General features: G+C 35.9%; 1 protein-coding gene and 2 pseudogenes across 9 annotated transcripts; 2 read left to right on the top strand and 1 right to left on the bottom strand.

Moving 5' to 3' along the window:
- Window positions 1-2: 2 nt before the first annotated feature.
- Window positions 3-27,689, bottom strand: LOC107630178 (vacuolar protein-sorting-associated protein 33 homolog; annotated as a pseudogene). Its single transcript, XR_015907128.1, has 26 exons — window positions 27,560-27,689; window positions 27,373-27,459; window positions 8,922-9,039; window positions 7,169-7,452; window positions 6,777-6,959; window positions 6,669-6,708; window positions 6,467-6,547; window positions 6,083-6,277; window positions 5,891-6,001; window positions 5,660-5,725; window positions 5,343-5,468; window positions 5,145-5,189; window positions 5,007-5,063; window positions 4,542-4,638; window positions 4,310-4,361; window positions 4,129-4,185; window positions 3,745-3,807; window positions 3,551-3,657; window positions 3,254-3,376; window positions 3,003-3,084; window positions 2,811-2,881; window positions 1,952-2,032; window positions 1,482-1,539; window positions 1,228-1,289; window positions 745-837; window positions 3-392 (listed from the first exon to the last, which is right to left on the bottom strand). The product of XR_015907128.1 is annotated as a vacuolar protein-sorting-associated protein 33 homolog (transcript).
- LOC148570283 (uncharacterized) lies at window positions 10,279-12,214 on the top strand (annotated as a pseudogene).
- LOC107630181 (exocyst complex component SEC8) lies at window positions 19,942-27,830 on the top strand. Of its 8 annotated transcripts, none has more exons than XM_088507852.1 (7): window positions 19,942-22,119; window positions 22,959-23,049; window positions 23,617-23,731; window positions 24,792-25,004; window positions 25,398-25,571; window positions 26,522-26,620; window positions 27,569-27,830. In XM_088507852.1, exons 3-7 carry the CDS (start codon window positions 23,690-23,692, stop codon window positions 27,605-27,607), a joined length of 567 nt encoding a protein of 188 aa, XP_088363978.1. In that variant the 5' UTR covers window positions 19,942-22,119; window positions 22,959-23,049; window positions 23,617-23,689; the 3' UTR covers window positions 27,608-27,830. The 8 variants fall into 8 exon arrangements, with proteins under 8 accessions (XP_088363978.1, XP_088363971.1, XP_088363977.1 ...); XM_088507845.1 differs by lacking the exon at window positions 27,569-27,830 and having other exon boundaries at window positions 19,942-20,384; window positions 21,859-22,119; window positions 26,522-27,024; XM_088507851.1 differs by lacking the exon at window positions 27,569-27,830 and having other exon boundaries at window positions 19,942-20,384; window positions 22,959-23,017; window positions 26,522-27,024.

Raw genomic sequence — 27,830 nt, 5'->3', positions numbered from 1 at the left:
TCTCTAGAAATCTTAAGCCATGGAAGAGGCACCAAGATTCTATTAAAGAACCAGATAAGAGTAGGCAAATATACGATAGTAGAACTAAATAAAAATAACTCTCATATTCCAGGCCTCACTTATTTTACAACATCAATAAACATTGGTTAAGCATCACTCTAGAAGAACTCGATTAGGCTGCATATAGCTTTCATTTGGCATCATCAAACATAATCTCACCCCCTAAGCCGGGAAAGACAATTTAGTTTATAAAAAATAAAAGTTAAAAAAATGAAAAAAAAAAAAAGAACTGCAATGATTGATCAACCTAGCTTCTCCATAAATGTCTCAACCAAGGTTTGTCCATTGACTATTTTTGTCGTTGCAATGATTAAATCATATGCCATGCCTTCCTGCAAAATCAACATTATAAATTTGATTTAGGAACCAAATAGAAGTGTTGGATGCGACGATTTATGTATCTCTACCTAATAGTTTAACCTTTTGAAACAAGCGATTTCATGACAAGAAGAGATTCACACCTAATGTGACACACTATACACCATTCTAGAAAGATAATGCCTCTAGTACACATCATCAAAAAGATAAGACATGATAAGCCACAAATTTACTAAGCAAATACGTCCATTCACCTGCTACATTATGGATCAATAGCCAAGTTTACAAAACCAGGATCTAAATAGTAGGAAGAATGTATTGGTTAGCATGTTAAAAGCAATTTGAAAAAAGAAACAATTGCCACACCTGATAACAGAGAAACCGAAGAGCAGAAATCTCTGCAAAGGTAACACCTCCAACAAAGACAACAAGCACAGGGCACGCCTCCCATCAGATACTCTGAAATATGTAACGGGTCAGAAGGAAAAAAAACGTTATCAAAGAAGTTATAAAACTTCTTCCTTTAAGACTAAAATCTTTTGCAATTTCTGAAACTCCTATTTCAAATGTGAACCACCAAGTTCCAACTGCTATCTCTTTCAGTAAACTAAAAACAAAGGAAATGGCAGAAAAGCGATTGAATTCTTTCTTGCATTTAGGGTTTATTTTCCCAGGTAGTAAAGCTCACCTCTGCTACTAAGTGATACCCTTAACAAATAATAAATTGTAGATGAATAAAAGATAGGATCCATCTGAACCTTATTAGTTATATTATTATTGCTAAATATTTTAGCAGTGTCAAATCAATGCACAAGCATTGCATTTATGGAGATTGATGTAAACCCATACTTGGCTATGCCGGTTGAAATTTCTGATAAAGAGTCAAATGATGGGCTATTTGAGAATGCACCCTGTAAAAGCAACCAAGCAAGCCAAACTTTAAGTATAAATAGAAAGAGAGATTAAGGTAAGTGGAGTATACAAGTGATATGACTAATATGAACAGGATAAGTGAAATATTGCTGGAACAGTTATAAGATTTTCAGCTGGCTAATTATAGCATGCACCGATATTATGATTTAGAAAAGTTAATAAGTACTAACCCTCTTTGTTTCCAGGTGAGGTCCAGGTAGCAGCTTCAAAATTTCTTCAACAGGTCGCCTGAGAGACCAATTATCACATTTAATATTGCATGAGTTGCTTTAAAACTAAGCTCACAATCAAATTATCTTTTTGAATAAATGTATTGTGTTTAAATGAAAATCTGGAACTAAAGGCTAAGATAATTTGATTAGCATGGAAATTGCTATTTATAATAATACAATATAGTCTTCCAATTTGAAATAAGTTAAGAAACTAAACAATATTGGAACTCAACAGAGAGCACAACTATAAAGTAGTATGTACTAATAATAACAATAACATCATTGGAACCTTGCTTATAAATGAAACTTGCAGCTCTATAAACTTTTTGTCTTTAAATTTTATATATGATCATGTTAGATAAATAATTAATTTCCATGCTCAATAATAGCTATGAAGAGGGCCTTTAGTATTGAAATTTCAAACTTACCATCCAGATCGAATGGCATGCTGGATCAGACGAATGCTAAGTGGTGCATATCCAGAGAAGACATAAGAGATATCATTAGGGCTGTAATGGGAGGGAAATCACTTAAAAATTAGTAGGGATACAAGAGTGCAACAAGTAGATAATTGCAAAACAGCATTTTTTTAATAAAGTAATGATGATGTAAATGAATCCCATGAAAGATTTTGCAAGAAATATCATGTACTATATACACTAAGACAAATTGAAACATTAACACCATTAGTAATTGCTACTGAGAAGTGAATATAACAGAGGAATACTTGTGGTGTAGCCACAAAAGATGAGCAATTAAAAATAAGTAGTAATAAATAAATAAATAAAAATTAAATTAAAAAAAGAGCACGTACTCTGGGAACATCAATGTTGCAACAATTAACCTTTAATGAGGTGATAGTGAGATGCTTATTTCCGTATTTATTACCATTTCATAATGTCTAACAATCGCCCTACCCCAAATCCCACCGCAAAAAGAAATTATTTTAGTTGTGTTGTATACATACTCATTAACACATTTCTAAAGAAGAATCCATAACTTTCTAATATGTGGCTGTATAACTTAAACAAAAGAGATTAATTTTAAAATACTATTGGTGTCAAATATTTTGCATTGCCAATCAAAACCACATCTCATTATATGCATGACTTGAGGGGTAGTTATTGTAAAGTCAAAACAACTTGCAAGACAATTACTTCTGGGACAATTGTTGCAAGAGTCAAAATGCTTCTAGCACTTTTACACTAACATGCATCAACCTCCTAATCAAAATTGGAAAAACACAATAAAGGTGTCCAAGCATCACATTATCTAGAAGAAAATTACTTGGCTATATCAGTGTCTTCAACCACAAGCTGCAGAGCACGTTTTATGGTAAGCTGGTTGCTCCTTGACTCCTAAGAGGATCAAATGCAAAATGAGCATTAGTTAAAAATATGTCCACAAATATAATAAAAAAAAATTAAAAAATCCCAAAGACCCATTTGAGCTTGCAAGTAAAATACTAGTTCATGATACCTGCTTTTTAAAGAGCCCAGCTTTCTCTAAATTATTTAGGGTTGTTATGTGCTCAAATCCATAGCTATGTAGTAGTTCTCTCCTAAAAATGGAAGTTACAAACATATGAGACAACAATGAGTACCACAAAATAAGATTTCTTGGTATAATGCAGACAAGCAAGAATGGAGAAATATTACAAGTAACCTAGTTTCTATAGAGTAAGAAAAGGAAAGTAAAAGAAGAAAAGATCCATGGTCATTCAAGCTTGCCTTAAGTAGTCAAAATGCTTCTTTGGCAACCCATAATTAGTAACGAAAAATAGGATTAGAAGGCGCAGGACCGTCGTCAAAGGCTCCTGCTTGTGGATCAGCTCTTCAATATAGTCAAAGCATCTGCATAAATTAGCAACTAAAGTTTCACATCTTAAAAACATAAGCTATGTACAAGCAGAAATCTCTAAAGCATAATGCATCACCAGTTAGCAAACTCCAAACATTGACCAGATTAATTGACAATAAAATGCCATCCAAATACTTTAAGGATGTCTGCATGCAACATCAACTCACATGTCATAACTCTGAGACTCAACAATTGTATGTTCCATATCAAGCTGCCCCAGAAATGAAGGCTTTGATGTGAATGTTGTCAGATGCTGAGCGAGATTTATGTGTCTCTGAAAAAATAATTTCAAGCATATTATGTTTTGATAACTCTAAGAATCTAGTTAATGAAGTCAATGTCAAAATGAACAAGTTCTTACAGTGATTTCTGGCAATGAGTTCAGCTTTTTCACGAAGTCCTTCAACTCAAAAACTGATTGTGACTGGATATTATGGAAAGCAATATTTTAGAATGCCTTTGGCGATCCATCTTAATATAAATAGTTAAAAAAACTTGTTTAGGCTTCTCAAAGTTTAAATACTTGAACATATGCAGTTAACTATTTTATTATTCTTAGGTTGCATTAATGAGCATGCATACAACTGGAACAGCTTGAAGGATTTGATCTCCAAGGTAAAGTATGCAATAGGATTCCAGTCGATTCGATAAATAATTTCACATAAAAATTTGGTTTTGAAATAGTTTTTGTTTTCTTGCAAAATTAATTGGAAAAGCAGCATCCAAGTATAGGACATCAACTTACAGTAGTCGTCATCTCAGTGTAGTCTTGCTTCATGGATGTAGCTTTTTGACGCAAAATCTGCAATACTGCAGACAGCAACTAAGAAACTAGAACTACAAGGGAACCATAGATGGTCTATCTAAATAACCTTTTCAAGAGAGAGAGAGAGAGAGAGATTAGTCAAGATAAATATAAAATTAACCTGGACAACAACTTCAAAGTTGAGATCCCATATCTCCTTGAAGAGCTTGTCACTAACACAGGACAGGAAAGCAAATTTCAAGATATATAAAGAGCAAATGGTAAATAAAAGATAACAGGTATGATGCAAGTAAAGCATCTCAAACCTCATAGATAAGAGAGTTAACATCCATCAACATTGCATCATTAATAGAAGGTAGAAACTAAAAGAGGAAGTCAGAAAAGTAACCTACGTTGAATTAAGTGGAACTTTAGTTTTTTTTTCCCCTCTTGCTGAAGTCCCATAATAGACACATCAAGCTCTATAGAACCATTCTTGATATTCAAAAACTGCAGTATACAAATGCAATAAGATAGAAAAAAGGTAAGCCACATTTCAACTCTTTCCATATGCTGAAATTATATATTTCTGAAAACAAAATCATGGCACCAGAATAAGCCATGAAGGCTACATAATGCTCCAAAACTACTTATCCAAATAACTAAAGCAGGTATTGGAAAGTTTTGGTATTCATACTTACAATATTAAAATTCAGAAAGAAATGAAAGGAATGAATATACTAAGCAGACCAAACTTGATTAGGAGATATTCTCATATTCTTAGGAGAAAAGACCGATCATCAAATAACAAGCAATAAAATATACTATGCAATATGTATCCTTTCATAAATATGTAGGCTGCTTCTGCATTAACTTGCCTCATCAAGTAATCCTTCATATGTTAATTGAGAACACAAAGGAGTAACCATATCCACCTGCATTCATTGTGTACCCAATTTCAGTGATAAGTTTTGAGGATGTCAATTGTATCCAGTAAATGGAACGGCAGGACATACCTCTCTATCTAAAAGGATTAGTGTGTTTATCTCTGGCATAACCATCTATATACAAATATCAAACAATCAGAGGACTGTACGGCGTATTTAAATAAGCTTTGAAAACTCTCACTGTGTGTATGAGATTTATTCTTTATGGGGTATCTTTTGGCTGTTTTACTGTTGCCAGTTATCTTGAAGAAAGAAAGGGAAAAAAACAGAGTAGAGCATGATTATGTCAGATGAGTTGACTGGTTCCTCAGCCTGCATTCGGTTAAGGATGTCTGCAACACGCATAGATGCTTTTCCTTTTGCCCTCAGATTTGGTATCACTCCAAAAGAGAACTGCAAAATAAAATAATAAAATACAACAACGAAACAATTTTAAGAAAGAGGACAAGCAGATCGATGATATTATATCAAAAAGGGAATTCTATTTGTATTTGATTATCTCCTATCAGTTTGATGATAATTGTTCTGAGTCCAAAACTTCCCTGCTAACAAATTTGACAACATTATGTATTCAAAACTACAACCTCAAGTTTGTGAATTGCTTTTGCGATATGCCAAAGCGAGCTTGTATCACCATCAACTTGGCACTCCTACCATAGATGAGAAGGCAAACAAGGATAAGTAATTGTTCAAAGCAAATATTAAATGGAAGACAATTTCAAAGATGATAAATTATAACTCATAGGGACAACAATACCAAATTAACTCAATAGATATATCAGGAAGAGCAGAAATGGTAATATCCAACAACATACTTTGTAAGCAAGGTCAAGCTCAAATGATAGTACATCCTCATCCATTGGTACAATATACAAGGGATACTCCTCGATTGTAACCATGTTATGTAATTTCTCTTCCTCAAGAACCTGTTCACAAGAAAATATAATTATTTTGTATGGTAGGACAAGTATACTAGTACAACATACTCAAGTTAAGGGAAAACACACTTTCTCACAAACAATAGTGCGGTGGGGAACAAAATAAACATGATATTCTCTTTGTAGTCCTTTCGATTCGTCATGGTGAATATTAGAACATATATGTCGCATCAAATTAGGCTGAGATCGCACGAGGTAGACCACTTTGGTGCAGTCAGTTTGAATGTGGTCAGCTGAAAGATGCCGTAATTCAACTCCATGCTCCTATTTCACCAGTTCAACACAACCTCTCAGTATACAATAAAACTATCCAATCATCTAAACAACAAACTACTACTTATAAAAAAATTCCAACTATCTTCCATGGGCAAGAATGATTTTTCTGAAATCTAATACAATAAATATGTTCCGTGTAAAAATTGAATAGAAGCGAAAGACAGAAAATTTAATTACCTTGAGTAACGATGTCTGTATGATGAGAGAGAGAGAGTCCCCTAGCTTCGGATCGATAACCAAACACTTCTTCCCTTGAATCTAAAACAAGAACGACCACAAGCAATTTACAAAGTCAGTTTGATTTTTGAGTGCATCACAACGAATTGCACTCAAAACCAAAAAAGGACAAACAAATTGGTGGGAATTGAGAAACAATTACGTTCTTGAGGATGTTGATGAGCTCCTTTTGGGATTGTTCCCTGAAATATAACCATATAAATTAAAAATTTAGAATTGTTATCAAATAATACTTTTAAAATAGGTATACCTGATTGAAATGAGATTGATGGGGGCATTATCCAGGTTGGGAATCTGAGCCATTGTAATTGGAATGAAATTAGCGGTTCAAAGAGAGTTTCAATCGAAGCGCATCTTACGCTAACGTACACCCGCAGATCAATCACTGATAACGCTACTCAACACTAAGCTACTTTAGCCTGAACTGAGAATCCTGTAATAAAATGTAACAACTTCACCAAAACTACTTACTTCCGCCAACTCAACCTATAACATGGAGTACAGAAAAAAAAAATAAAAAAAATGTATACCCTTCAACTTTAATTTATGTGTTTTTAGACCTGAGTTTTTTTATTTTAACATGGTCCACACGGGGATAAAAATGATCACAAACTCAAATCCTATGGAAGAAAAGATAAATACCTTACTGAGAAGAGTTCATCAATTAAAAAGGAGAGAATGGTTCCTGCTGTTCAAGCTTGTTCATAAGAAAAGAAACACGGTAGCCGATCAGCCTGCAAAGTGAGCGGTTGAGAGCAATCGCGATCTCACAGTCTAGGAGCTCTCTCCGGCTATGGTGGTGACTGAGATCAGCTTTTTTTTTTTTTGGTATTCAACTGACATCAGCTTTGATGCCATGGCACTTGTCTTTGTTGGAAATGTTTGTAGTATTTTGGGCCTCTTTAGTCTGGGCTTCTAGCCCATTCCTCCAACCAAAATGAAACAAAAATAAACGGCCATGTTTTTACAAGCATAGCATAAAAGGCCCTTTCCCAAGCATAAATATCTATTGATCCAAATTAGTCATTCCGGTAAATTTTTTTTACTCTTAAATTCGATACCGTAGAAATAAAGAAAAAAAGCTCTTAAAAGTTATTAGTTCTCTGTTATTTTAAATCATATATATATATATATATATATATATATATATATATATATATATATATATATATATATATATATATTATTTGATAAGTAAGTTTCTAAAAAAATTAATTATATGATATTAGCTCTAAAAATATAATTATAAAATAAATTAGCGTATTTTTAAAACGATAAAAAATTAATATGTCCAACAGAAATAATTCTTGAGAACTTCTATAAAATAAAAATTTATTAGAAAACAAAATTTTTTTATATGATATTTTTTTGAGAACTAATTTAGATATTTAATCTATATCTAATAGGTTTTTTGGTGTTTTTCTATTTCTAATGATGTAAAATTGTATGGCTGTAAATTTTTATTGTATTTAGGTTCAATTATTTTCTTAATTTTTATAATTTTATTAATTTTTTAGTTATACATTTATAATTTAAAATTTTGTATTTTTATATTAGATATTTTCTATTTAATCCTCATCAATAGTTATCTTAGAAAAAACTTATAATCCTAATTGCATAACTCATCTTACATCAAATATAAAAATAAATACTTCAACAATATTTCATATTATTTTACACAAAAGTGATTAGTAAATATCTAATTAAAAATTTTTATTTAATATAAAAATTTAGTCGGGAAGTTAATAAAATTATATATACTAATAGAATCACTAAACATTATCTTTATTGCTGTATCAATTTTCACGAGTTAAAAATATAGATTTAGTTGATGTCATTTATGCCATTTATGTAGCTCACTTGGAATTTAGATTTTCTTGATGAATGATGAAAGACGTCGCCTAATTATGTGGGAATTGTGGAATGTTGTCAGTTTTACAGGAATATATTTCTAATTTTCTCTATAATAGATGCTGCTGCAACTATAGAATTTTGTGGGTTGAATGCTTGAAATACTAGTTGAACTTGTCTAAAGCTCGGTTCGATTTATTTTGGAGTTACTAAGATAATATTTAATATCATTTCTTCTGAATATGGTATCTATTCTATCTATTCTATCTATTTATTTTATCTATTTTATTATATAAATATTATATTTTTATATTTAATGATAAAACTAACATAACATATTTTTTAAAATATCTTTTAATTTATTTTTTTAACTTATTAAATTCAATTCGTTACAATAAATATTAACTAATGAATTTAATTAAATATTTAAATATTATACAATTTATTATAATTTATATTAATCAATTAATTGTAATTCATTATATCAGTTAATTAATTGATTAATTTATTAAGTATATAAGAAAGTTATTGTTCTGAGAGTTACCTGAAACGGTAATTTGGGTCTGAACGTGAGGTCCAGACTTCTTCTAAGGCAGCGTCCAACTTGTTCTAATGCCGAGGTGCCGCCGTTCGAGTTCGTCGTGAGAAGGTAGGGGTAGTACCTGCAAGAGACTCCGATGCTTAAGTTAACAAAGGCTTTAAGCAAATTTTTAGTAGATAGGAACTTGAATATACCTGAGGGGTGTCAGTGTATTTATAGTAAAAAGATAATCACCTTTTTTTAGGAGTTCCACTTTTATTGGTGGACAGTCGTTCTCTTTATCTTGAGAGTTTGTTGGGTCTATCTTTTAGGAGAGATAGAAATAGTATGAGAGATTTGGAGAGGCACTTACTTATTTAGATAAGTGGAACTGAACCTCCTTAACGCATTCAGCCTCTTAGAAGGTCGGGTGAGTGGAAGAGGCTACCCTTGAGGGGCCTTTATCCTTAATGGGCCTGGACTGCATTTGGGTCAGGGTATGAACTGTACCCCTACTTAAGTTTGAGCTTTCATAAGGTCGGATCCAAGTATTTGTGGCTCCAGTCTCCATTGTCGGGTATGCCGCCTTCAAGAGGTTGGGTACTCGAGATGTTTCAAAATTTTGAAATGTTGCCACTTTAATAACATGGCGAATGTTACCTGGTAGTTTTCTGAAAATTCGCACGTGGCTTTAAAGAGGGGTGCAAAATGTCGTTTTTGCCCCTTGTTCATAAAAAGTTAATCTCTTTCCTCTTTTTTCTTTTCTGTTACTGAAAACGCTCACCTTGCCTTGTTTCCTTCATCAAAAAACCCCCTTCACTCTTCTTCCTTTGTTATTTGCTTTATACTGCATTTTAAGTCAATATTTCTTCATCTTGAACCCTTTGAAAGTTCTCGTTTTGCTTTTTCAAAGAGAAACGTTCGTGTTTCTTGCTGTTTGACGTGCCTCTTTACTTCTGCATTTCATTAAGGTTGGTGTTTTTATCCATTTTCGTTCTATTACAATTGCTCTGGGTACTTGTATTTGCCTTAGATTTTGAATGGTCATTTAAAATGTTGTTGGTGATGGGGTTTTGTATTTCCTTTAGTATTGTCACTTCTTGTTTGTTCTTGAAAACTGTTCGCTGCTTGGGATTTGTTGCTAGGGACTTTGATATGGTTGTATTATTCTCAAATGGTATCGCTTTTGCTTGGTTGGAAGCAATATCATTTCTGTGTTCAAAATTTGATGATGATTCGCTGTGTTTATGAGATTTTATGAGAACTGTTGTTAATTGCTGGTGTCATTAATAATGACCTGACTTCTTTGTGACTATTGTCCGACTTTCCGACTTGTTGTGACGATTTTTCTTTGTGTGTTGCATTTGTAAGTATAGCCTTAATGTCTCGCTCTGTAATTTACAATATGTTAACCAAAGTTCCCTCTCACTTAACCTGGGTAGATATTTCTGTTCTTACTCCTGTCCTTGTTATTGATAGAAAGTATGTCGGAATCTTCCAGAGGCACCATAGATTGTATGAAAACCAGAAAGATGAGCGGAACTATGAGATAGTGGTAGCTGATCCCGAGGAGAGGGTATGTTTTCTAACATTGGATAGGTCGGAATGCCCTTTCTTTTATGATGATTGCCTTTTCACTAAGCTAGACATTAGGTTTCCTTTTTCTGACTTTGAGATTAATGTCCTCTGTACTTGCAACGTTGCTCCTACCCAACTACACCCTAACTCATGGACTTTTCTGAAAATATACCAACTCCTTTGTCGGGAATTGGATATCCGACCTTCCCTGAAAGTGTTCTTCTATCTCTTTGTGCATACCAAACCTTTTAGCTCTAAAAAATTAGGTTAGGTTTCTTTCTGAGTTGTTTAAGGGAGGAAAGTTTTTTCTATTTTGACGAGTCTTTTCACGATTTTAAAAATTATTTTTTTAATCCGAACTGTTGAGGATGCCCAACCTTTCTTTATTGACAAGAACGATGAACCCTTTTTTCATTGTATTGGGAAGAGAGACCAGTAATAGCCAAGTATAATGTAAATGATTTAGATGAGCTCGAAAAGAGTGTAATTGGCTTATTTCAAGAGTATTAGGGCTGGCCTCCCTATTTAGACACCAAAAAATTCTTACGGGATCCCAGTCAACTCTAGTCCGAACTAGGTAGCCATCCTTTCTTTTATAGTTTTACTTATAAATTCTTGTTGTAAAATTGTGTTGGCGGCTAATGTGTCTTTATTTGCAGAAAAAAATGGCTCCTAAGTTGGCTGCCATTAAAACACTTCGGGCCACCAGAAAGAACGTTATGGCTCGGGACATACAACTAAAAGAAGCTGGTGACGTTGTTGCCCAGTCTTCTCCCTCGAAGTCAGACTCGGGTGCGTCAGCTTCGCAGAAGGTTATACACGTCCCTCCGTTTTGGCCAATTCTCTTTATCTCCGCCACTGATAGTGTTGTGGCCCGTCCTCATCCTTCTTCCTCCGAACAAAATCCCAAAAGGTAAAAGACTGGAGAGCGGGAAAGCATATACAACATGGGCTTTGACGGGCTTGCATGGAGCGAAAAACATATTCTCCCTCATAGCCACATTAGTATGGATGATGTGTCCCTCAAAAGCCATCTTCAGCTCCTGGCCCGAGGTAGAATTCGAACAGCAAGCGTGTGTGTAGCCTTGACCAGAGTGTTGGAGAAAACTTCCCTTAGCGCCACTCACAGCTCCTTGGTGGCTACCCAAGTCGAGGTGGTTTCATTGGAGGAGACAAAAAAGGAGCCTAAAGAGGAGAGTGATACATTGTTGTCCGACTTGGGCAAAGCTCAGGCAAAGGCAAAACAGGCAGAGACAGCCTTGGCTATGTCAAAGGATTTAAGAATGAAGGCGGAGGAGAGCTACACCCATATCTTCGGAGAGAGGCTCGACCTAGTGGATGAGCTGGCTAATGTTCGGGACAAATATGCAGAACTCGAGGAATATGTGGCTGAAGGAATGGATGAAATGTTTGCAAATTTAAAGGCCTAGTTTCAAGTTATTGCTGCTGAGGCAAACCTTTTCCTGATCAGCCAAGATAATATTGTGGTAGACGAGAAGATCGTCCTGGCTCCCGAGGATGATGAGGAGGTTCATTTGCACGACCCAAAAATTTCGGATGCAGAGATCAATCAAATTTTCCAAAATCCCAAGGTCCCCTCTGGGAATGAGGTCATTAGTGGTGAGCTCCCTCCTTCTCCGACTAGCCCCATCGCAGCTGTGCCGATTTCTGAGTATGACCCGACTCCTTCCACCCAAGCTGAAGATACTGTCACAGAAGAGCAACTTAATCCTTTGTAATTCCGTCTTTAGCAGTTTGAATGGCCCAATGTGTGAGTCTTTTAAGAACAATTTTTTTTTTTGTAATAGCTTGTAGCCTTGATCACTTTTTTAGTTGTATTTTTTTTGACAATTTTAGTTTTTTTTTTTTATCAAAAAACCTTTCTTCATTTTCATCATGATTATAGGTTTTCAGTAATTATTTTTTGTCGAATTAGATCTTAGCCTATATAGCCGTTTAGTTGTAAATCGTGTTTTGACAACTTTTTAATACTGTTTCTTTGCTAAGTTAAATGATGTCGGTGAAGTAGGTCAGTATAGTGCTTTTCTTTGTAAGTTCCGTCTTCCTGTAATCGGACTTTGTCAAGTTACTTTTTCATTTCGTTTTTATTCTACCTTGATTTTGAGGTTGATCTTACAAATTGTTTACATAACTTCTTATATTAATTTGTACCTCGTCGCTTCAACTTGCCGACCATTCTAGGTCGGATAATGATTTTTGCGGTTTGTCAAGCTTAAATTAATGCATTTTTATAGGAAACTTTTAAGAATGAAGTGGATTTATCATTGATAAATGAAAAATGCCTTTCCATAAATTGGCTAATAGGATTTTGACTACTCTTAGCCCGTGTTATGGTGCCTCATTAAATCCCCTTCCGAAAAAATCCTTCTCGAAAAAAAATTATGAAGTCGGGAAAAATGAGTATATCAAGGAACAAGGTGCGCTATCTAACTGTAGTACTTCTTCAAGTTACACGCGTGCCACGACCTCGAGAGTTCCATCCCTTGTAAGTCGGATACCTTATACTAACCTTTCCCTAAGACTTCAACAATCTTATAGGGTCCTTTCCAATTCGCAGCTAGCTTTTCGTTGCCCGACTTCTGAATCCTGATGTCATTTTGTATCAGTATAAGATCGTTCGTGATAAAGGTTCTTTTGATTACTTTATGATTGTACTTCAGAGCCATCCTTTGCTTTAGTGCTTCCTCTTTGATCCGAACTTGTTCTCGAACTTCTGGGAGGAGGCCGAACTCTTCCTTTTATGCTGGATATTGGCCCTTTTATTGTAGAATATAACCCTTGGAGATTCTTCAGCGATCTCTATGGGAATCATGGCTTCTATTCTGTAAGCAAGTCAAAAAAATGACTTCCTTGTTGTGGAGTGAGGAGTTGTCCGATATGCCCATAAGATTTGAGAAAGTTCGTCTACCCATGCTCCTTTTACGTCTTGTATTCGACATTTTAACCAGGCCAATATGACTTTGTTTATAGTTTCAGCTTGTCCATTGGTTTGAGGATATTTCACCAATGTAAATTGGTGCTAAAAATATTTTTATTATAAAATACCAATGTCATTTTATGCTATTACTATACTTGTATAAAATATTAAAATAATCAAATATTTTCCTATTTCATACTAAAATTACCGTATGTAAAAAATTTAGCCAGAAGATGCATAATTTTCATAATTTGAAATTCGTTTTGAATATATTGTTCTTTAATGCAGGTATTAATTGGATGGATAGGATTTTATTTGTTAAATGATAAATTGCTCTAAATAATGGCTAGAATAGAAAAAGACTTGAAAGTTAAAACATGAAAATAAAAAAGACTTTGGTAGGATATTTATTAAGGTTATTAGTTTTAGCATTAAAAACTTAAAAAAAGATCTTCACTAAATATACATTATAATTTATAAATACGCTAAATATCAATTTTCCGTTTTTTATAAAACAAGATTATATTAAGTGTAAGCAAAATTCAATTCAAATAAAAATGTGTTATATTAACTTTAGATAAAATGAGAGAAGGAGAAAGCGGGAGCGAGCGGTTGAGGATGAAACACGGTGAGGAAGATGGCCATGCCATCGGAAGAGATAAGGGGGAGAGCGTGGGTGGGTGTGTATCCGGTGTTAAGGAGGGTTCTTCTCGAGAGGGATTAGGAAAGCCATCCAAGGTCTCTTTTAGAGATGAAGTCATTGGTGCAGAAAAGTCTAAGGCCTTTGTATTAGTAGGGTCTTTATCTGGGGATGGTATCGCGACGGTGACAGGTAAGCAGGGTGATTCTCGTCCACCAAGTGTCAGTTTTACCAAGGAGGCAAAGAGCTGTCTAGCTGAACCTTATAAGGAAGCCATCGTGATCAAGGTGCTGGATAAGTATTATGGCTACACGGCTCTCATGCATAAGCTCCGGATAGTATGGCGCATCAAATGAGGGTTTGATTTGTTGGATGTGGGATTTGGATATTTTTTGGTTAAATTTGATATTGCTGGGGATCGTGAGAAAGTCATTCTTGGTGGCCCGTGGTTGATAGACGGTCACTATGTTGCAGTAAAGCCATGGGATGTGGATTTTAGGCCATGCGAAAAATCTTTTGGATCAACGCTGGTATGGATTCGAGTCTCGGGACTTCCAATTTGGTGCTACCAGGAACAAGCAATGCTGCGAATTGCTTCTGCAATTGGGATTCCGGTGAAAGTAGATTTGGCTACTAAGTTGCAAAAAGAGGAAAATATGCCCGAGCTTGTGTTCAAATTAATCTTGAGTTGCCTGTAATCAAACATATTATAGTGGAGGGTGTGACTTATGAAGTGGAGTACGAGAGTTTACAGTTGATTTGTGCTACTTGTGCACGGTATGGGCATGATAAATCGTTGTGCATGGAGAAGGAGTCCTTGGAAGGAAACATAAATTCCTTTGGTGATGGAAAAAATAATGAAGCCCCAACACTAGTGTCACACAACAATCATGAGATTCAAAAAGAGGCTGAATCAGAAGCTCGTGATTTGGGTGAGAAATTAGGAGTTGTTAAAGGGAAGGATGTGGTTACGGAATCATTGGCTCCTCACGTGCCTGATGGTCTTGTTAATGAGGCATGCATGGATGATGGAGAGGGCTGGCAACAAGTGCTGCGTAAGAAAAAATTTTCAATGGGCCAGTCATCAGGTTTGAAGGACCAAGATGGAAAGCAGCACAAGTTTGGTTCGAGAAGGGTTCCAAGGCCCAATTTGCATGGTGATGGAGGCAAATCAACTGGCATTAGGATGGGGAAGCAAGAAAAACATGAAATTGCGCCATCTCCATCGCGCAGAACTCCTGCACGTCGTGGAATTTCTCTACGGAAGCGTCCTCGGCCTTCCTCCTTGCAGAACTCGCCAGTTGATAAAAATGGTGGCACAACGGAGGAAACCTTAGTAGATGGAAGCATGGCAAGTGCAGTGTCAGGGGGTCCAAAGGTGGCAATTATTGAGGATCAGAGTGTGCCAGTACTGCAGGACAAACCACCTATTGAGGTTGGTGATTCTGTTTAGAGTTTATGTTCTTATTTATTCTGTCCCTATTATTTATGGATAGTTTAAATATGATTGTTTGGAATATTAGGGGTGCTTCTAATAAGTTAGCCCGGGTGCATTGTAAGGAACTTGTTAGGAAATTTAGACATGTTTTCTTTATTGTGGTTGAAACTCACTCCCCTTTTCAGCATTTAAAATTATTTTGGGAAAGGTTGGGGGTATCACTCTGTTGGTATAGTAGAGGCAGAGGGGGCATAAGGGAGGTATTTGGTTTCTATCCTCTATGAAGGGTGTTTGTTGTAAGTTCATTGATGCTTTTGATCAGGGTGTTACTGTTGAGGTTCACTTTGATAATTTAATTTGGAGGTGTAGTGGTATTTATGGCAGTCCTCAATTTAATAAAAGGGTTCTCCTTTGGGATTATCTAGTTGCACAATCCATGGTTTTTCAAGGACCTTGGATTGTTCTTGGTGATTTTAATGAAGTCAAATTTTCTCATGAATCTAAGGGCTGTCAATTTTCTCATCAAAGAGCAGACATGTTTGCTACTTCATTAGGGGATAGTGGTTTGTTTGATCTGAAGACTATCGGGAGGCAGTTTTCTTGGTACAGGAGGGTGAAAAATTATGTTGACGTGGCAAAAAAGCTTGATCGAGTCTGTATAAATAGTAGTTGGTTATCTATCTTTCCAGAGGCTTATGCAGAAGTTTTAAATAGGCTTCAGTCTGATCATTGCCCTATTCTGGTGCGTTGTAAAGGTCGTCCTCAGCCTAAAGGAAATCGACCTTTCCGATTTGTTGCTGCTTGGGCTACTCATGCTGGGTATAAAGATATTATGAACCAGTCATGGTGGTCTGGTAATAGAGGAATTCATGGCAAGCTTTCAGAAGTACAGAAGAATTCACTAGAGTTTAACTCGAAGGTATTTGGTAACATTTTTGTTAAGAAATGTGAATTAGAGCAGCAGATTAATTATTTACAAAAGCGTTTGGAAGTGGTGGATAGTATTTATTTGCGTCAGAAAGAGCAACAGTTGCTTGATGATTATAATAATACTCTAGTGCAAGAAGAGCTCCTATGGTTCCAAAAGTCCAGAGAGCAGTGGGTAAGGTTCGGGGATAGGAATACAAGATTCTTTCATATTCAAACTCTTGCGCGAAGGAAGCATAATAAGATTCATGGCCTTTTTTCTCAAGGATGGAGTGTGGGAAATTGATCCAGAGGTTCTGAGTCAAGAAGCAGAGTCTTTCTATAAAAGCTTATTCTGTCATTTGGATGATGTTGATTTGGGTTGCCTTGGTGATGTGCCTCTTCCTTCTCTGAATGAGGAAGCTTGCAATAATCTTACAGCACCAGTTACTATGGAGGAAGTCAAAACAGCTGTTTTTCACATGAACTCTTTTAAAGCTCCAGGTCCGGATGGGTTTCAAGCTTTCTTCTTCAAAGAATATTGGGAGATCATTGGTCTTGATGTTTGGAAGATGGTTAAGCAGGCATTCTCCGGTGTTACTCTTGATCCGAGAATGTTGGAGACTTTACTAGTTCTCATTCCAAAGGTTGAATCACCGGTATCTATGAAAGATTTCAGGCCGATTAGTCTCTGCAATGTAGTTTACAAGATCATCACGAAGGTCCTTGTTAATAGGCTTCGTCCTCATCTTGCGGAGATTGTTGGCCCGCTTCAAGGAGGATTTATTCCGGGACGAGGAACTCCTGACAACATCATTATTGCTCAAGAAGTCCTCCACTTTATGAAGAAGACTAAATCAAAGAAAGGCACACTGGCCTTTAAGATTGATCTGGAGAAAGCTTATGACAGAGTTGACTGGAGGTTTTTAGCTCATACCCTTAAGAGCTTTGGTTTTCCTATTCCTACACTTAATTTGATTATGAATTGTGTCACTGCTTCTTCCTTATCTATTCTTTGGAATGGGAGTCGTCTGAATGGCTTTACTCCTAGCCGAGGTCTTAGACAAGGAGACCCTATGTCACCCTATCTTTTTGTGTTGTGTATGGAGCGACTGGCATGCTTTATTAGTCATCAGGTTGATTTGGGCTTGTGGGAGCCGGTTGCTATTTCTAGAGGGGGACCAAGAATATCCCATTTAATGTTTGCGGATGACTTGCTTCTATTCTGTAAAGCTACAAAGAGACAAGTGCAAAATGTGATGTTGGTTTTAGAGACTTTTTGCAAAGCATCTGGGATGAAGATTAATGTGGAGAAGTCTAAAGCGCTTTGCTCCAAGAATGTCTCTGCAACAAGGAAAGAGGTTTTCACTGGGGTATCCTCTATCAGATTTGTCCAGGATTTGGGCAAGTATCTTGGAGTTACCCTTAGCCATTCTAGGGTGACTCGTTCAGCTTTCAATGGTGTCTTGGATAAGATTCGGAGTAGGCTAGCAAGCTGGAAAGGGAGTTTACTCAGTCGGGCTGGTAGACTCTGCTTGGTTAATTCTGTTGCCGCTGCTATTCCCACGTACCAGATACAGGTCTCTATTTTTCCCAAAGGAATCATTAGTAAATTAGAGTCTATGATAAAGAATTTTCTTTGGAAAGGACAAGTTGATGGAAGAGGATTGAATCTTGTTAGTTGGAAGGTACTGGTTACTCCAAAAAAATATGGAGGTTTGGGGATTAGAGATCCTTATTGTGTAAATATTGCTCTTCTTGGGAAGCTAGTTTGGACTTTTTTCCAGCAGCCAAACAAGCTATGGGTCCAATTATTGGATGCCAAATACTAATCATCTCTATATGACTGTTTTAGTTATCCTAAGAACAAGGACTCTCCCATTTGGAGGTGTCTTTGCAAGGCTTGGAAAGTGTTGAAGGATGGGTTTGCTTGGTGTATTGGAGATTTGAACCAGAATTTTTGGTTTTCTAGCTGGAGGAGAGAAGGACGGTTATCTAATGAGATGGATTATGTCCATATTTCAGATTCGAATCTCCGGATACAGGATATTTGGTCGGTTGGTAGGTGGCATTTGGATACTCTTTATTCTCCTTTATCTCAAAATCTGAAAGATAATATTCTCTCTTACAATCCAGATGAACAAGCAGGTCCGGAAGTGGGTTGGTATTGGAGTGGGTCTGCTGCCAAAGTCTATAACTCACGCAATGGTTACTTGTGGTTGTGTAAGCAGCTGTTTGGTTGGGAGGAGAGGGAGAATTGGCTTTGGCTTTGGCGTCAGCTTGTTCCGGAAAAACATAAGTTTTTGGCTTGGTTGTGTCTTAAGGAGGCTCTTCCTACTGCAAGTTTTCGCTTTAGAAGAGGGATGTCGTCATCGGATAGGTGTCCAAGATGTCTTTCTAGCCAGGAATCGGTTATACATTGTATTCGGGATTGTCCAAAAGCTCAGCTTGTCTGGCAAAGGTTGGATATTCCTTGTCATCCTTTGGATTTGAAGAACTGGTTCTTGTATCATAGCAGAGAGCACCCGTTCAAGTTCTTTTTCGGGACTTTGGTGGATATGGCGAGCAAGGAATAACGACATCTTTAATCCCATGAAACTTGGCCTCCGGAAAAAGTCATTTGTCTGGCATTAACTTCAGAAAAGGAGCTTAGAAATATTTTTGAATTACAACGTATGTCCCTTCCCTCTACTCTAAATGGTTTTTGGAATCCCCCATCCATTGGTACTTTTAAGATTAATTGTGATGCTAGTTATTTTGGTTCGGGTGATAGTGTTGGTTTTGCTTGTGTTATTAGAGATTGTAATGGGAGCTGGCAAAGGGGGTGTTTGGGAATGATTGAGAGTAATAGTATTCTTCAAGGAGAATTGTTTGCTATTTGGAGAGGATATCTTTTAGCTTGGGATGTGGGTCAACGAGATGTTATTTGTGAGACGGATTGTGTGGAAGCATTTAATCTTGTTACTCAAGATAGTTTTGGGTTTATTGATCCACTGGTGCTCAAAATAAGAGATATCATGCATTGGAATTGGCGTGTTGACTTTCGTTTGATTATGAGAGATGCAAACACGATGGCAGATACTATGGCAAAGATGGCGATGAAGTTACAACTTTCGCATGTGGAGCTTCTTTCACCTTGGGAGGAGTTTAAGAGTAGTATTAAACGGGACTGTCCCTCTATTTAAGCAGTTCCTTGTTTTGTTTCTTTTGTTTTTCTTTGTTTAATTTATTTCAGTCACAAAAAAAAAAACTTTAGATAAAAACAGGTAGAAGCATCACGTCACGCGTTTCACATCTTTCAGGATCATTCTCTCTCTCTCGTCCTCCTCACCAAGGTTCTGAAAACCGGACCGGACCGGTCGGTCCGACCGGTCTAACCGTGAACTAGCAACAATCACGGTTCGGTTAGTATCTAAAAACCGTTAATCTAAAAACCGTTAATAAACTGCTGAACCGGCTGAGAACCGGCCGGTCGAACCGAACCGGGACCCGGCCGGTTTTCACTTTTCAACAAAAAAAAAAAAAGACGCCTCCCTAACCCTGACTCCCTCTCTGTCTCTCTCACTCACCGTATCTGCATCCTTCTCTCAACAAAATTACAAAACCTAGCCTCCAATGCCACTTTCTTCTTCAAGTTGTGTCACCGCCACCGCACTACCGCCGCCGTCGCGATTTGCGCCGTCGCCGTCCGCACTGCACCCATGGTCGTCGAAACGCGTCTGCTCGCCTCGCTTTCCCGTCAGTTTTGAGCTTCCGCGTCTGTTCTCAGCTTCCGCCACCTCTGTATCGCCGTGCTTCCGTCGCGGTACTCCCTCTTCGTCGCTTGGTCGAGCTTGCCTCAAGCCCTTGTTTTTGCTCCAGCCTGCTGTTATCACCACGCTTCGGCCTCTGTTTTGGCTGAGCTTACGGCAGTGCTCAGCCCTGATCTGAGCTCCCTATCTCCCTCATCTGAAATGCTGAATCTCTGTTGTTCATGGTTTTTTTTAAGTAATTTCTTGCTTATCTGTTTTGAGTTTTCTTAGGTTTCTTGCTTATCTGTTTTTAGTTTTCTTAGGTTTTTTTCTTAGTAATGATTTTCTTAGGTTTTTCTGTTATGAGCAATTTAGATTATTTTATTTTACAGTAATTATGGAACTGTTTTTGTTGTTCAGATGTATTTTTATTTAATTGTTCAGTGTTGTGTTTATTGTTGTTGCTGATTGTTGCTGTTTGTTCTTGATGGTTTTGATTGGTGATGTTTGTTCACTGCTATATTTATTCTTATTGTTCTTGATTGTTGCTATTTTTTTCTTGTGCTATTTGTGGTCTGAGTTGCTATTTTTCATGTTTTTGCTGTTTTTCATGTTATTTTTTAATGACTATTTGGTTTCTGGTATCTCTGAAGATGTTGATTGCTGGCATCCTGAAATCTTGAAGCAAGAAGTAATGTTTCCAGAACCTGATAGTTATGAGCCAACCATAGAAGGAGCTTTACCAACAAATAATATCTGTTCAATTTTTATTAATGGAACCTGCAGACTTGAGTCTATGGATATCTCTGATTTAGCAGAAATCATATCTTTTCTTTTCACATACCAGAACTCTATTGGAAACAACAATAATCATATTGTACCCTTAAAAATTGCTATTACAATCTGTTGATTGCTTACATGAAGTATCTGTCTCTGGTTGCACATTTACTTTGTTCTTGGGTCTTGTTCAAAATACCTCGTGTTCAAGAAATGAGTTTAAACAATTGGTAGCTCAGATGCTAATGGTCATATCTAACTTGGTGAGAGAAAACAATGTTTATTTAATTTAGTGTCATCACTATCTTGCTAATGCTTATGCTTGGTTCCTGTTTTGAACTTTTGATATGTTGTATAATGTACTGATTTTGTTGTTTTTAGTGTTTAATTTAGTGTCATCACTTCCTTGCTAATGGTCTAGTTAATTTAGTGTCATCACTGCCTTGCTAATTCTAATGCTTGGTTACTGAATGCTCTATTTTGAACCTTTGATATATTGTATAATGTACTGATTTTGCTGTTTTTAGTGTTTAATTTAGTGTCATCACTCATCACTGCCTTAGTAATGCTCTGTTTAATTTAGTGTCATCACTTCCTTGCTAATGCTAATGCTTGGTTACTGAATGCTCTGTTTTGAACTTTTGATATGTAGTATAATGTACTGATTTTGCTGTTTTTAGTTTTTAGTTTAGTGTCATCACTGCCTAATGTACTGGTGTTGCTGTTTTAGTGTTTTGATAATGTACTGGTGTTGCTGTTTTAGTGTTTTATAATGTGTTGCTATTTCATTGTTGCTGTTTGATAATATACTCGTGTTGCTGTTTTAGGGTTGCTGATGTATTTTTTTATCTTTTAAGATTTATATTAGACTATAATTATATTTTAGGGTGATTAATTATAATTTATTTATTATTTTATTCTAAAACGGTTTTTTCGGTTGAACCATTGGTTAGACCGGTTAGACCAGTAAACCAGTGAACCAGTAACTAGAGCGGTTCGATGACCGGTCCGGTTCTCAGAACCTTGCTCCTCACTAAAACAACAACGACTACGCTCTAACGCGCGCGCGTGTTCGCCTTTTCGCTTTTGTTATTACCAGTCAAATCCATCTTTCCGAACGCTCAGCGACTTCTTCATCACTTTCTCTTCCCCCTTCGTCCATTTCACGCGCTTCCTCTTCCTTCCTCCGTCGATTCGCCGCCATTTCGCTCCAGGTTCTCCCTCTCTCTCTCTCTCTCTGCTGAATTTAGTGCGCACACAATGAATCTCGATTTGAATCGTTTGTAGCTCCTCGAGATCTCTGATTACAGAATGCGTATTTCGAATTTCGTTTACTGTAAGTTCTCGACGGAGTATTCAGCTTTTTGAATTCTCGTAAACGCCTTTTTTTGCTTAGCTAAGTGATGAAGGAACTGTAACAGAGAGGAAGTGGAAGGATATGTGTGGAGAGAGGAGTTCGATGGAGTTTTATAGATTTTTTTGCTTCTGTATGAGTGAAATTGCTGAAGAGTTCTAGTGAACTTCGCCTGTGAGAGGAAATCGAGGATCTGGTTCTATTTAGCGGTCGTAGAATGGAGATTATGGTGTGTGTGTTTAGTTACCGTATAGTAATGAACAGCGGTAGAAATGATGTTTAATTATGCTTTGATTGTTAGGTGCTTTAAGATTTGCAAAAATTTAATTCAGTAATCTATTGTTGATCCCTTCTCGTGGTTGTTTCTGATCACTACTTAATTGTTAGAAATTTTTGGATATTGCATTGGAAATAAGTGTAGTTTCTCTTTTGCCGAATGACCAAGAAAATTGTGCTTATGCTTTGTGTGAAACAATCCACGGAGCTTGCTCCAGGGCCTCCTCCTAGTGAGGAAAGGTTTGGTGGTTGATGATTGTGGTATTTCCTGACATAGGGGGGACATAGGGGGTTTTTAATGTTTAATACTATAGTTCAGTGCCAAACTTAGAACCGTATTTTTCTTTTGTTGAATTCAAAATCATCTACTGTTTTATTTATTTATATATTTCTTTTCTTATTGTTTTGTTTTGCTGATGCCAGGTTATTTGAAGTTCAAATAATAACTCTCGTTTTAGTTGCTACTTGAGCTGGATTTGGAGGTATTGTCATCTGGAAATCATTAGGAATAAGTGTACGTAAGCAAGAAGTTTGGTTTGCTTTGCTGCTTAGACTCAACTGTTCTATGTTCTGAACCAGTATTTAATTATTTTTGGGAGTTTTGAGGTTGATTAGGGGATAATATTCTGAAATAATTTTTTTTTTTTTTGGTAAAACTGAACTTATTGTTGTTCTAACTTATTACGGAAACAATATAATTGGTTACTTCTTTACAATTCTTTTTTCAGCTTCATTTTATTATGAGTGAGTAGAATATCGGTTTTATTTATGTTGAAACACTATCTTTTGTTGGATTTTAAAACCATGTGCTTTGCTTCAGAAAATCCTTTTGCAGAAGTAGTTTATGATAGCTATTATATCTTCATTTGATCTTCTTCCTTATTTTCCTGTTTACTTTCCCCCCCTTCTTTTTTTGGTTCCAAATTTTGTGGTTTACACTAAGTTTCATTTCTTGAAGCCTAGTGCACCCATTGAAGCAGATTCTTTTCATTATTTTAGGTGAAATTGGATTATTCACATTATTCATGTTTATCACAGCCAATTAGTTTGAGTGTTCATTACTTGTATTCATCCATTGCAGTTAGAACTGTGGGTTTGTTAGTACAAGGTAATCTTATCTCTTCTATGGTGTGTGGATACATTGAAAGCAAAATATGGGACTTTTTGATGACTTGCCTTTGCCTGAAGACAAAGCTGTAAGCTTTCCTTTGTTACTTTCTAGATTTGTATTCAAAATGATTAATCACTGCTTTTCAGAGGGATTCTCTGCAATTGATTTATATTCTAAGGACTTTTGGCCTCACTGCTAGTGCTTGTAGATTACTGGAATAGAAATGGGGAAACTTTGAGCAGTTTGGTGCAGTAACCTAGGTTTATGTTCCAGAATAAGGCTCATGCCTTACAAGGGTGGGAGAACAACTTCTGTCCAATGTTATAATTATATCCTCAGTCTATTTCATCCTTGGTTCCAACAGAGTACACTAGTCTGAAGTAGGCCCATATTTGACCCCATTTGGTGCCAAAAGGCTGTTGTAACTGCAAACTGTTCTCATTATAACTTAAAATTGATTTCTTTTTCTTTTTCCTTTTTCTTAAACAAGGACAGAAGGATATTACAAAAGGCATGGAGGACCAGAAATCCTCAATTTATGGAAGGTTAAGATACACACAAAAAAATACATCAACAGGCCAAGCTTTGCAATCTGTCTGCATCTCCGAGAGGAAACCCGTCTATAAAAATCATGAACCTTGAAAGTTTGTAATTGTAGTTAAGAGGTTCTAAACATCTACTCTAAGATGTACTGGTTTTGACACTAAAATGCTATATATGATGCAAGTTTAGGATATGCCCATATAATAATATCATAAGTCTCTGCTGCTTTAAAATAAAGCAGCAGAAAAACCACCAGACGCTGACACTTTTCCCGTTTAATGCTTCAGATTGGCTCTCAAAGTCCTCACCTCTTCATGGTCTTTTCAAACCAACTTAGCTTTGCTCAACAGATAGGATTACTTTTATTAAATGGCCTTCTTTTACCACTATGCAGGTTATATTAACCAAAGTTGTATGCATCACATGAGGGATTCATTGCTATTTTATACTAAAATTATCTTTTACTTCTAGCTTATAATTTGAACTGTAGATTGTTTGCTCCAAAACCTTCATTGATATATCTAGTTTTCTATTGCTCTTTGTCGTGTGTTAATCTCTCAAATTTGTGATAATTTGAGTCTTTCTGCTCTACCGAAATGCAGTATTTGAGACGTGAACTCGCTAAAATAGATGAGAGTTGGACTGTTGCTCGTTTTGATTCACTACCTCATTTTGTTCACATTTTGACGTCAAAAGATCGTGATGCTGCTGCACAATTGTTGAAGGAGCAAAGTGATGTTGTTGAGGAGGTTGTGGATGAAGTAGTACAAACCTATCATAGTGGCTTCAACAAAGCTATCCAAAACTATTCCCAGGTTTCTTAATATTTCATTCTCATGGGTTCTTTTTAAAATTGTTATGTTGACCTGGAACAATTGGTTCAAACTGCCAGTACTTGACAACTGAAACTTCAGGGAGTTTGATTGTGGGTGTTAATGGAGGTCCACCTTCAGATTATAGTTCCTTAAATTTCCCAGTTACTTTGCATCCCGCTTAATGGGAAAATGGTTGATGGTTATTATTGTTTTCGTTGTTCTTATTGTTGTTCAATTTATTGTGCTACAAACTTCCTATTGTAGTTTTGGCAGTTGTTACTTTGTAGAATTCTTAAGAGTTTGCCACTTCTCTCTTGTTTACATAGAGTAGCTGAATTAGGATTGGCCTTTCATTATGATTTTCCATTTAACAAATATCTTGTTTATCTTCAGATCTTGAAGTTTTTCAGTGATTCCACTGAGAGTATCTCCGTCTTAAAGGTAGATTTGGCAGAGGCAAAGAAGCACCTTAGTGCGCGCAATAAACAATTGCATCAATTATGGTATCACTCAGTTACATTGCGACACATAATCTCCTTATTGGATCAAATTGAAGGCATTGCTAAGGTCAATCCTTTATTTCCCAAGTGTTTACTGTTTTTTTATTTCTTGATTCAATTGCATTGCTTTGTTTGTTGCTGATTAAAAGACAGTATCGTGTCAGAACTTACGCTAGCTTCCTCTAATATTCTAATTATATTTGCTATGACTTGGAGTCACTTTTTGCCTCTTTTAACAGTTTGGGATAGAATAAACAGTATGCAAAATTGCATTTGCAGTTTCATATCCAGTGTGCTACATCTGTACATGTGTAGAACTTTTGTAGTAGTTTTAGATGTGAAGCACATAATGACCTTAAAATTCATTGAAGCTATAGAACTAGACTTATATACAGTGACATTATAACTCGTGAAAGCTCACTGTGCTTGGAATGGCGATGAAATTAGGCTAATGCTAACAATTATCTTCTTGTGAATCAATGCTATTATGGATTTTCATTCTTAGCATAGTGATACCAACGCACTACTATAGATATTTGATCAACCATGGTCTATTGCTGCATCAAGGAGCTTCTAGACTAGAACTCTCCAGTATTGAAGCACCAAGAATTTATGTTGGGATTTTTTTTTTCTTATATTGTTATAACGATAGTTTATAATCAATAGAATTCAAATATACTTAGTATGACTCAATGGATCACTTTTTTTGATAAGTATTTTTTATGGATTTTATTCACCCGCCAATCCAATGAGATATGGTATGCTACAAGTGAATATTTACGACAAGTGAGTCCCAATTTTAGGATGACCGACCCCGTAAATCCAGTTCATATAATGTCTTTCTCAGGTGCTAGAGGAAATGCATCTCAAGGTTGCATTTTCTGCTTGCATGTATACATTTGTGCATGCTTCCTGATTTCTTTTAAACTTTTTGTTTTAATTGCTTCCTTTTCTGTTATCTGTTTAAACTTCTCTATCTTTCATGGAGGATTTTGAGTCTGAAGATCTAAGTTGCAGGTTCCAGCACGTATGCTCATTGCTGAGAAGCAATTTTATGCTGCAGTTCAATTGCAAGTGCAGTCTATGCTGATGCTTGAGAGAGAAGGTCTCCAAACTGTAGGATTTCAACTCACTCACATTTTATCCTATTTTCATCTTATTTTGAGTAGGAACATGCTATTTTTCATTAATAGTTCCCCACCTTGGTTCTGCACTTCACTTGGTATTTTAGTTAAAAGGAGCAAGTGATTTGTACAGATAAAAGGGCAAACATACTAAAAGCAGGTGATACGATATCCATCATATCAGAAAATCTATAAACAAACAAAGAACAGATGTGGCTAAACAAATACAACAAAGCTGTTGCATCTGTCTGCTTGTTAGATATTAATATTGCCTCAAGAAGACTAAGAATGTGAGAAAGTCCTGTGCGTCATAGAGAGCTATAATTGTTATTCTATCCTCTATTATATGGAAAGGCAAAGGGATGCCTCTGAAAATGCCAATCATTTAGTTGGTTATATCATTATTCTACATTTCATTGAGATTATTGCTGGTTGATTTTTTTAATTATTTAATTTTAAATATTTTACTTCTAACTTCAGAGGAAGAACAGCAATAAAAAAAATAACAAAATAGCAATTAAAAAAAAATAATTTATCAAAAATAGCTCATGCAACAGTGTTTTAATATGGGTTAAAAAGTTGTAAACTCTACTTCTAAGGTATTGCATAAAGAAGCAACTTTTTTCAAACTCTGGATATCCAAACATCTTTATTAACGAAATATGATTAATTTTATGAAGAAAAAGTGAGAACAATTTTGAACTAAACAAAGGAACCCAATCAAAGTCCATTTAAATCACTTACCTTAAGAAAAAGAGCGTTACATGCATACTCTAATACTACTCTCTCAATGCGTTTTGCATTAAACATCAAGAAATCATCTCCAACTAACTGCACAATATTGCAATGAGTAGAAACCATTCAAATAATTGTTAAAAACTTCTAATTTGTATGCTTATTCATATGACTATATTTTTTGAATTTCTTTTACCATGTGCAGGAAGTTGAAGTTCACGGCCAATATTTTTCTAAGAGATGAAGATTCCTGCAAAAAATCAGAACAAAAACCTTTAATCAAAAATTTCTTAAGTCCGTATGTTGGTTCCAGCTCAAATAATTGACCACAGAAAAGTTTCAAATATTTCCAAACCTAAATCCTTTTCTTAAAATCAAATCCAGCTGATATAAAAGCATGGCCTTTGTTTATTTGTTTTGAGTTAAAAAAAATATATGGAAACAGCAACGGAAACGAATTACTTTTA

Source organism: Arachis ipaensis, chromosome B3 (genome assembly GCF_059453495.1).
Source record: "Arachis ipaensis isolate K30076 ecotype BB chromosome B3, ASM5945349v1, whole genome shotgun sequence".
NCBI classification, from domain to species: Eukaryota; Viridiplantae; Streptophyta; class Magnoliopsida; order Fabales; family Fabaceae; genus Arachis; species Arachis ipaensis.
The sequence above is the reverse complement of the archived record's forward strand: the minus strand, read 5'-3'. Positions and strand labels throughout refer to the sequence as shown.

Excerpts from the sequence above, each read along its gene's own strand:
- LOC107630181 (XM_088507851.1), top strand. The coding sequence starts at position 23,690 with ATGGGACTTTTTGATGACTTGCCTTTGCCTGAAGACAAAGCT. Across the intron at positions 23,732-24,791 it reads CTTTGCCTGAAGACAAAGCT|TATTTGAGACGTGAACTCGC; the intron begins GTAAGCTTTCCT and ends ACCGAAATGCAG. Across the intron at positions 25,005-25,397 it reads CTATCCAAAACTATTCCCAG|ATCTTGAAGTTTTTCAGTGA; the intron begins GTTTCTTAATAT and ends GTTTATCTTCAG.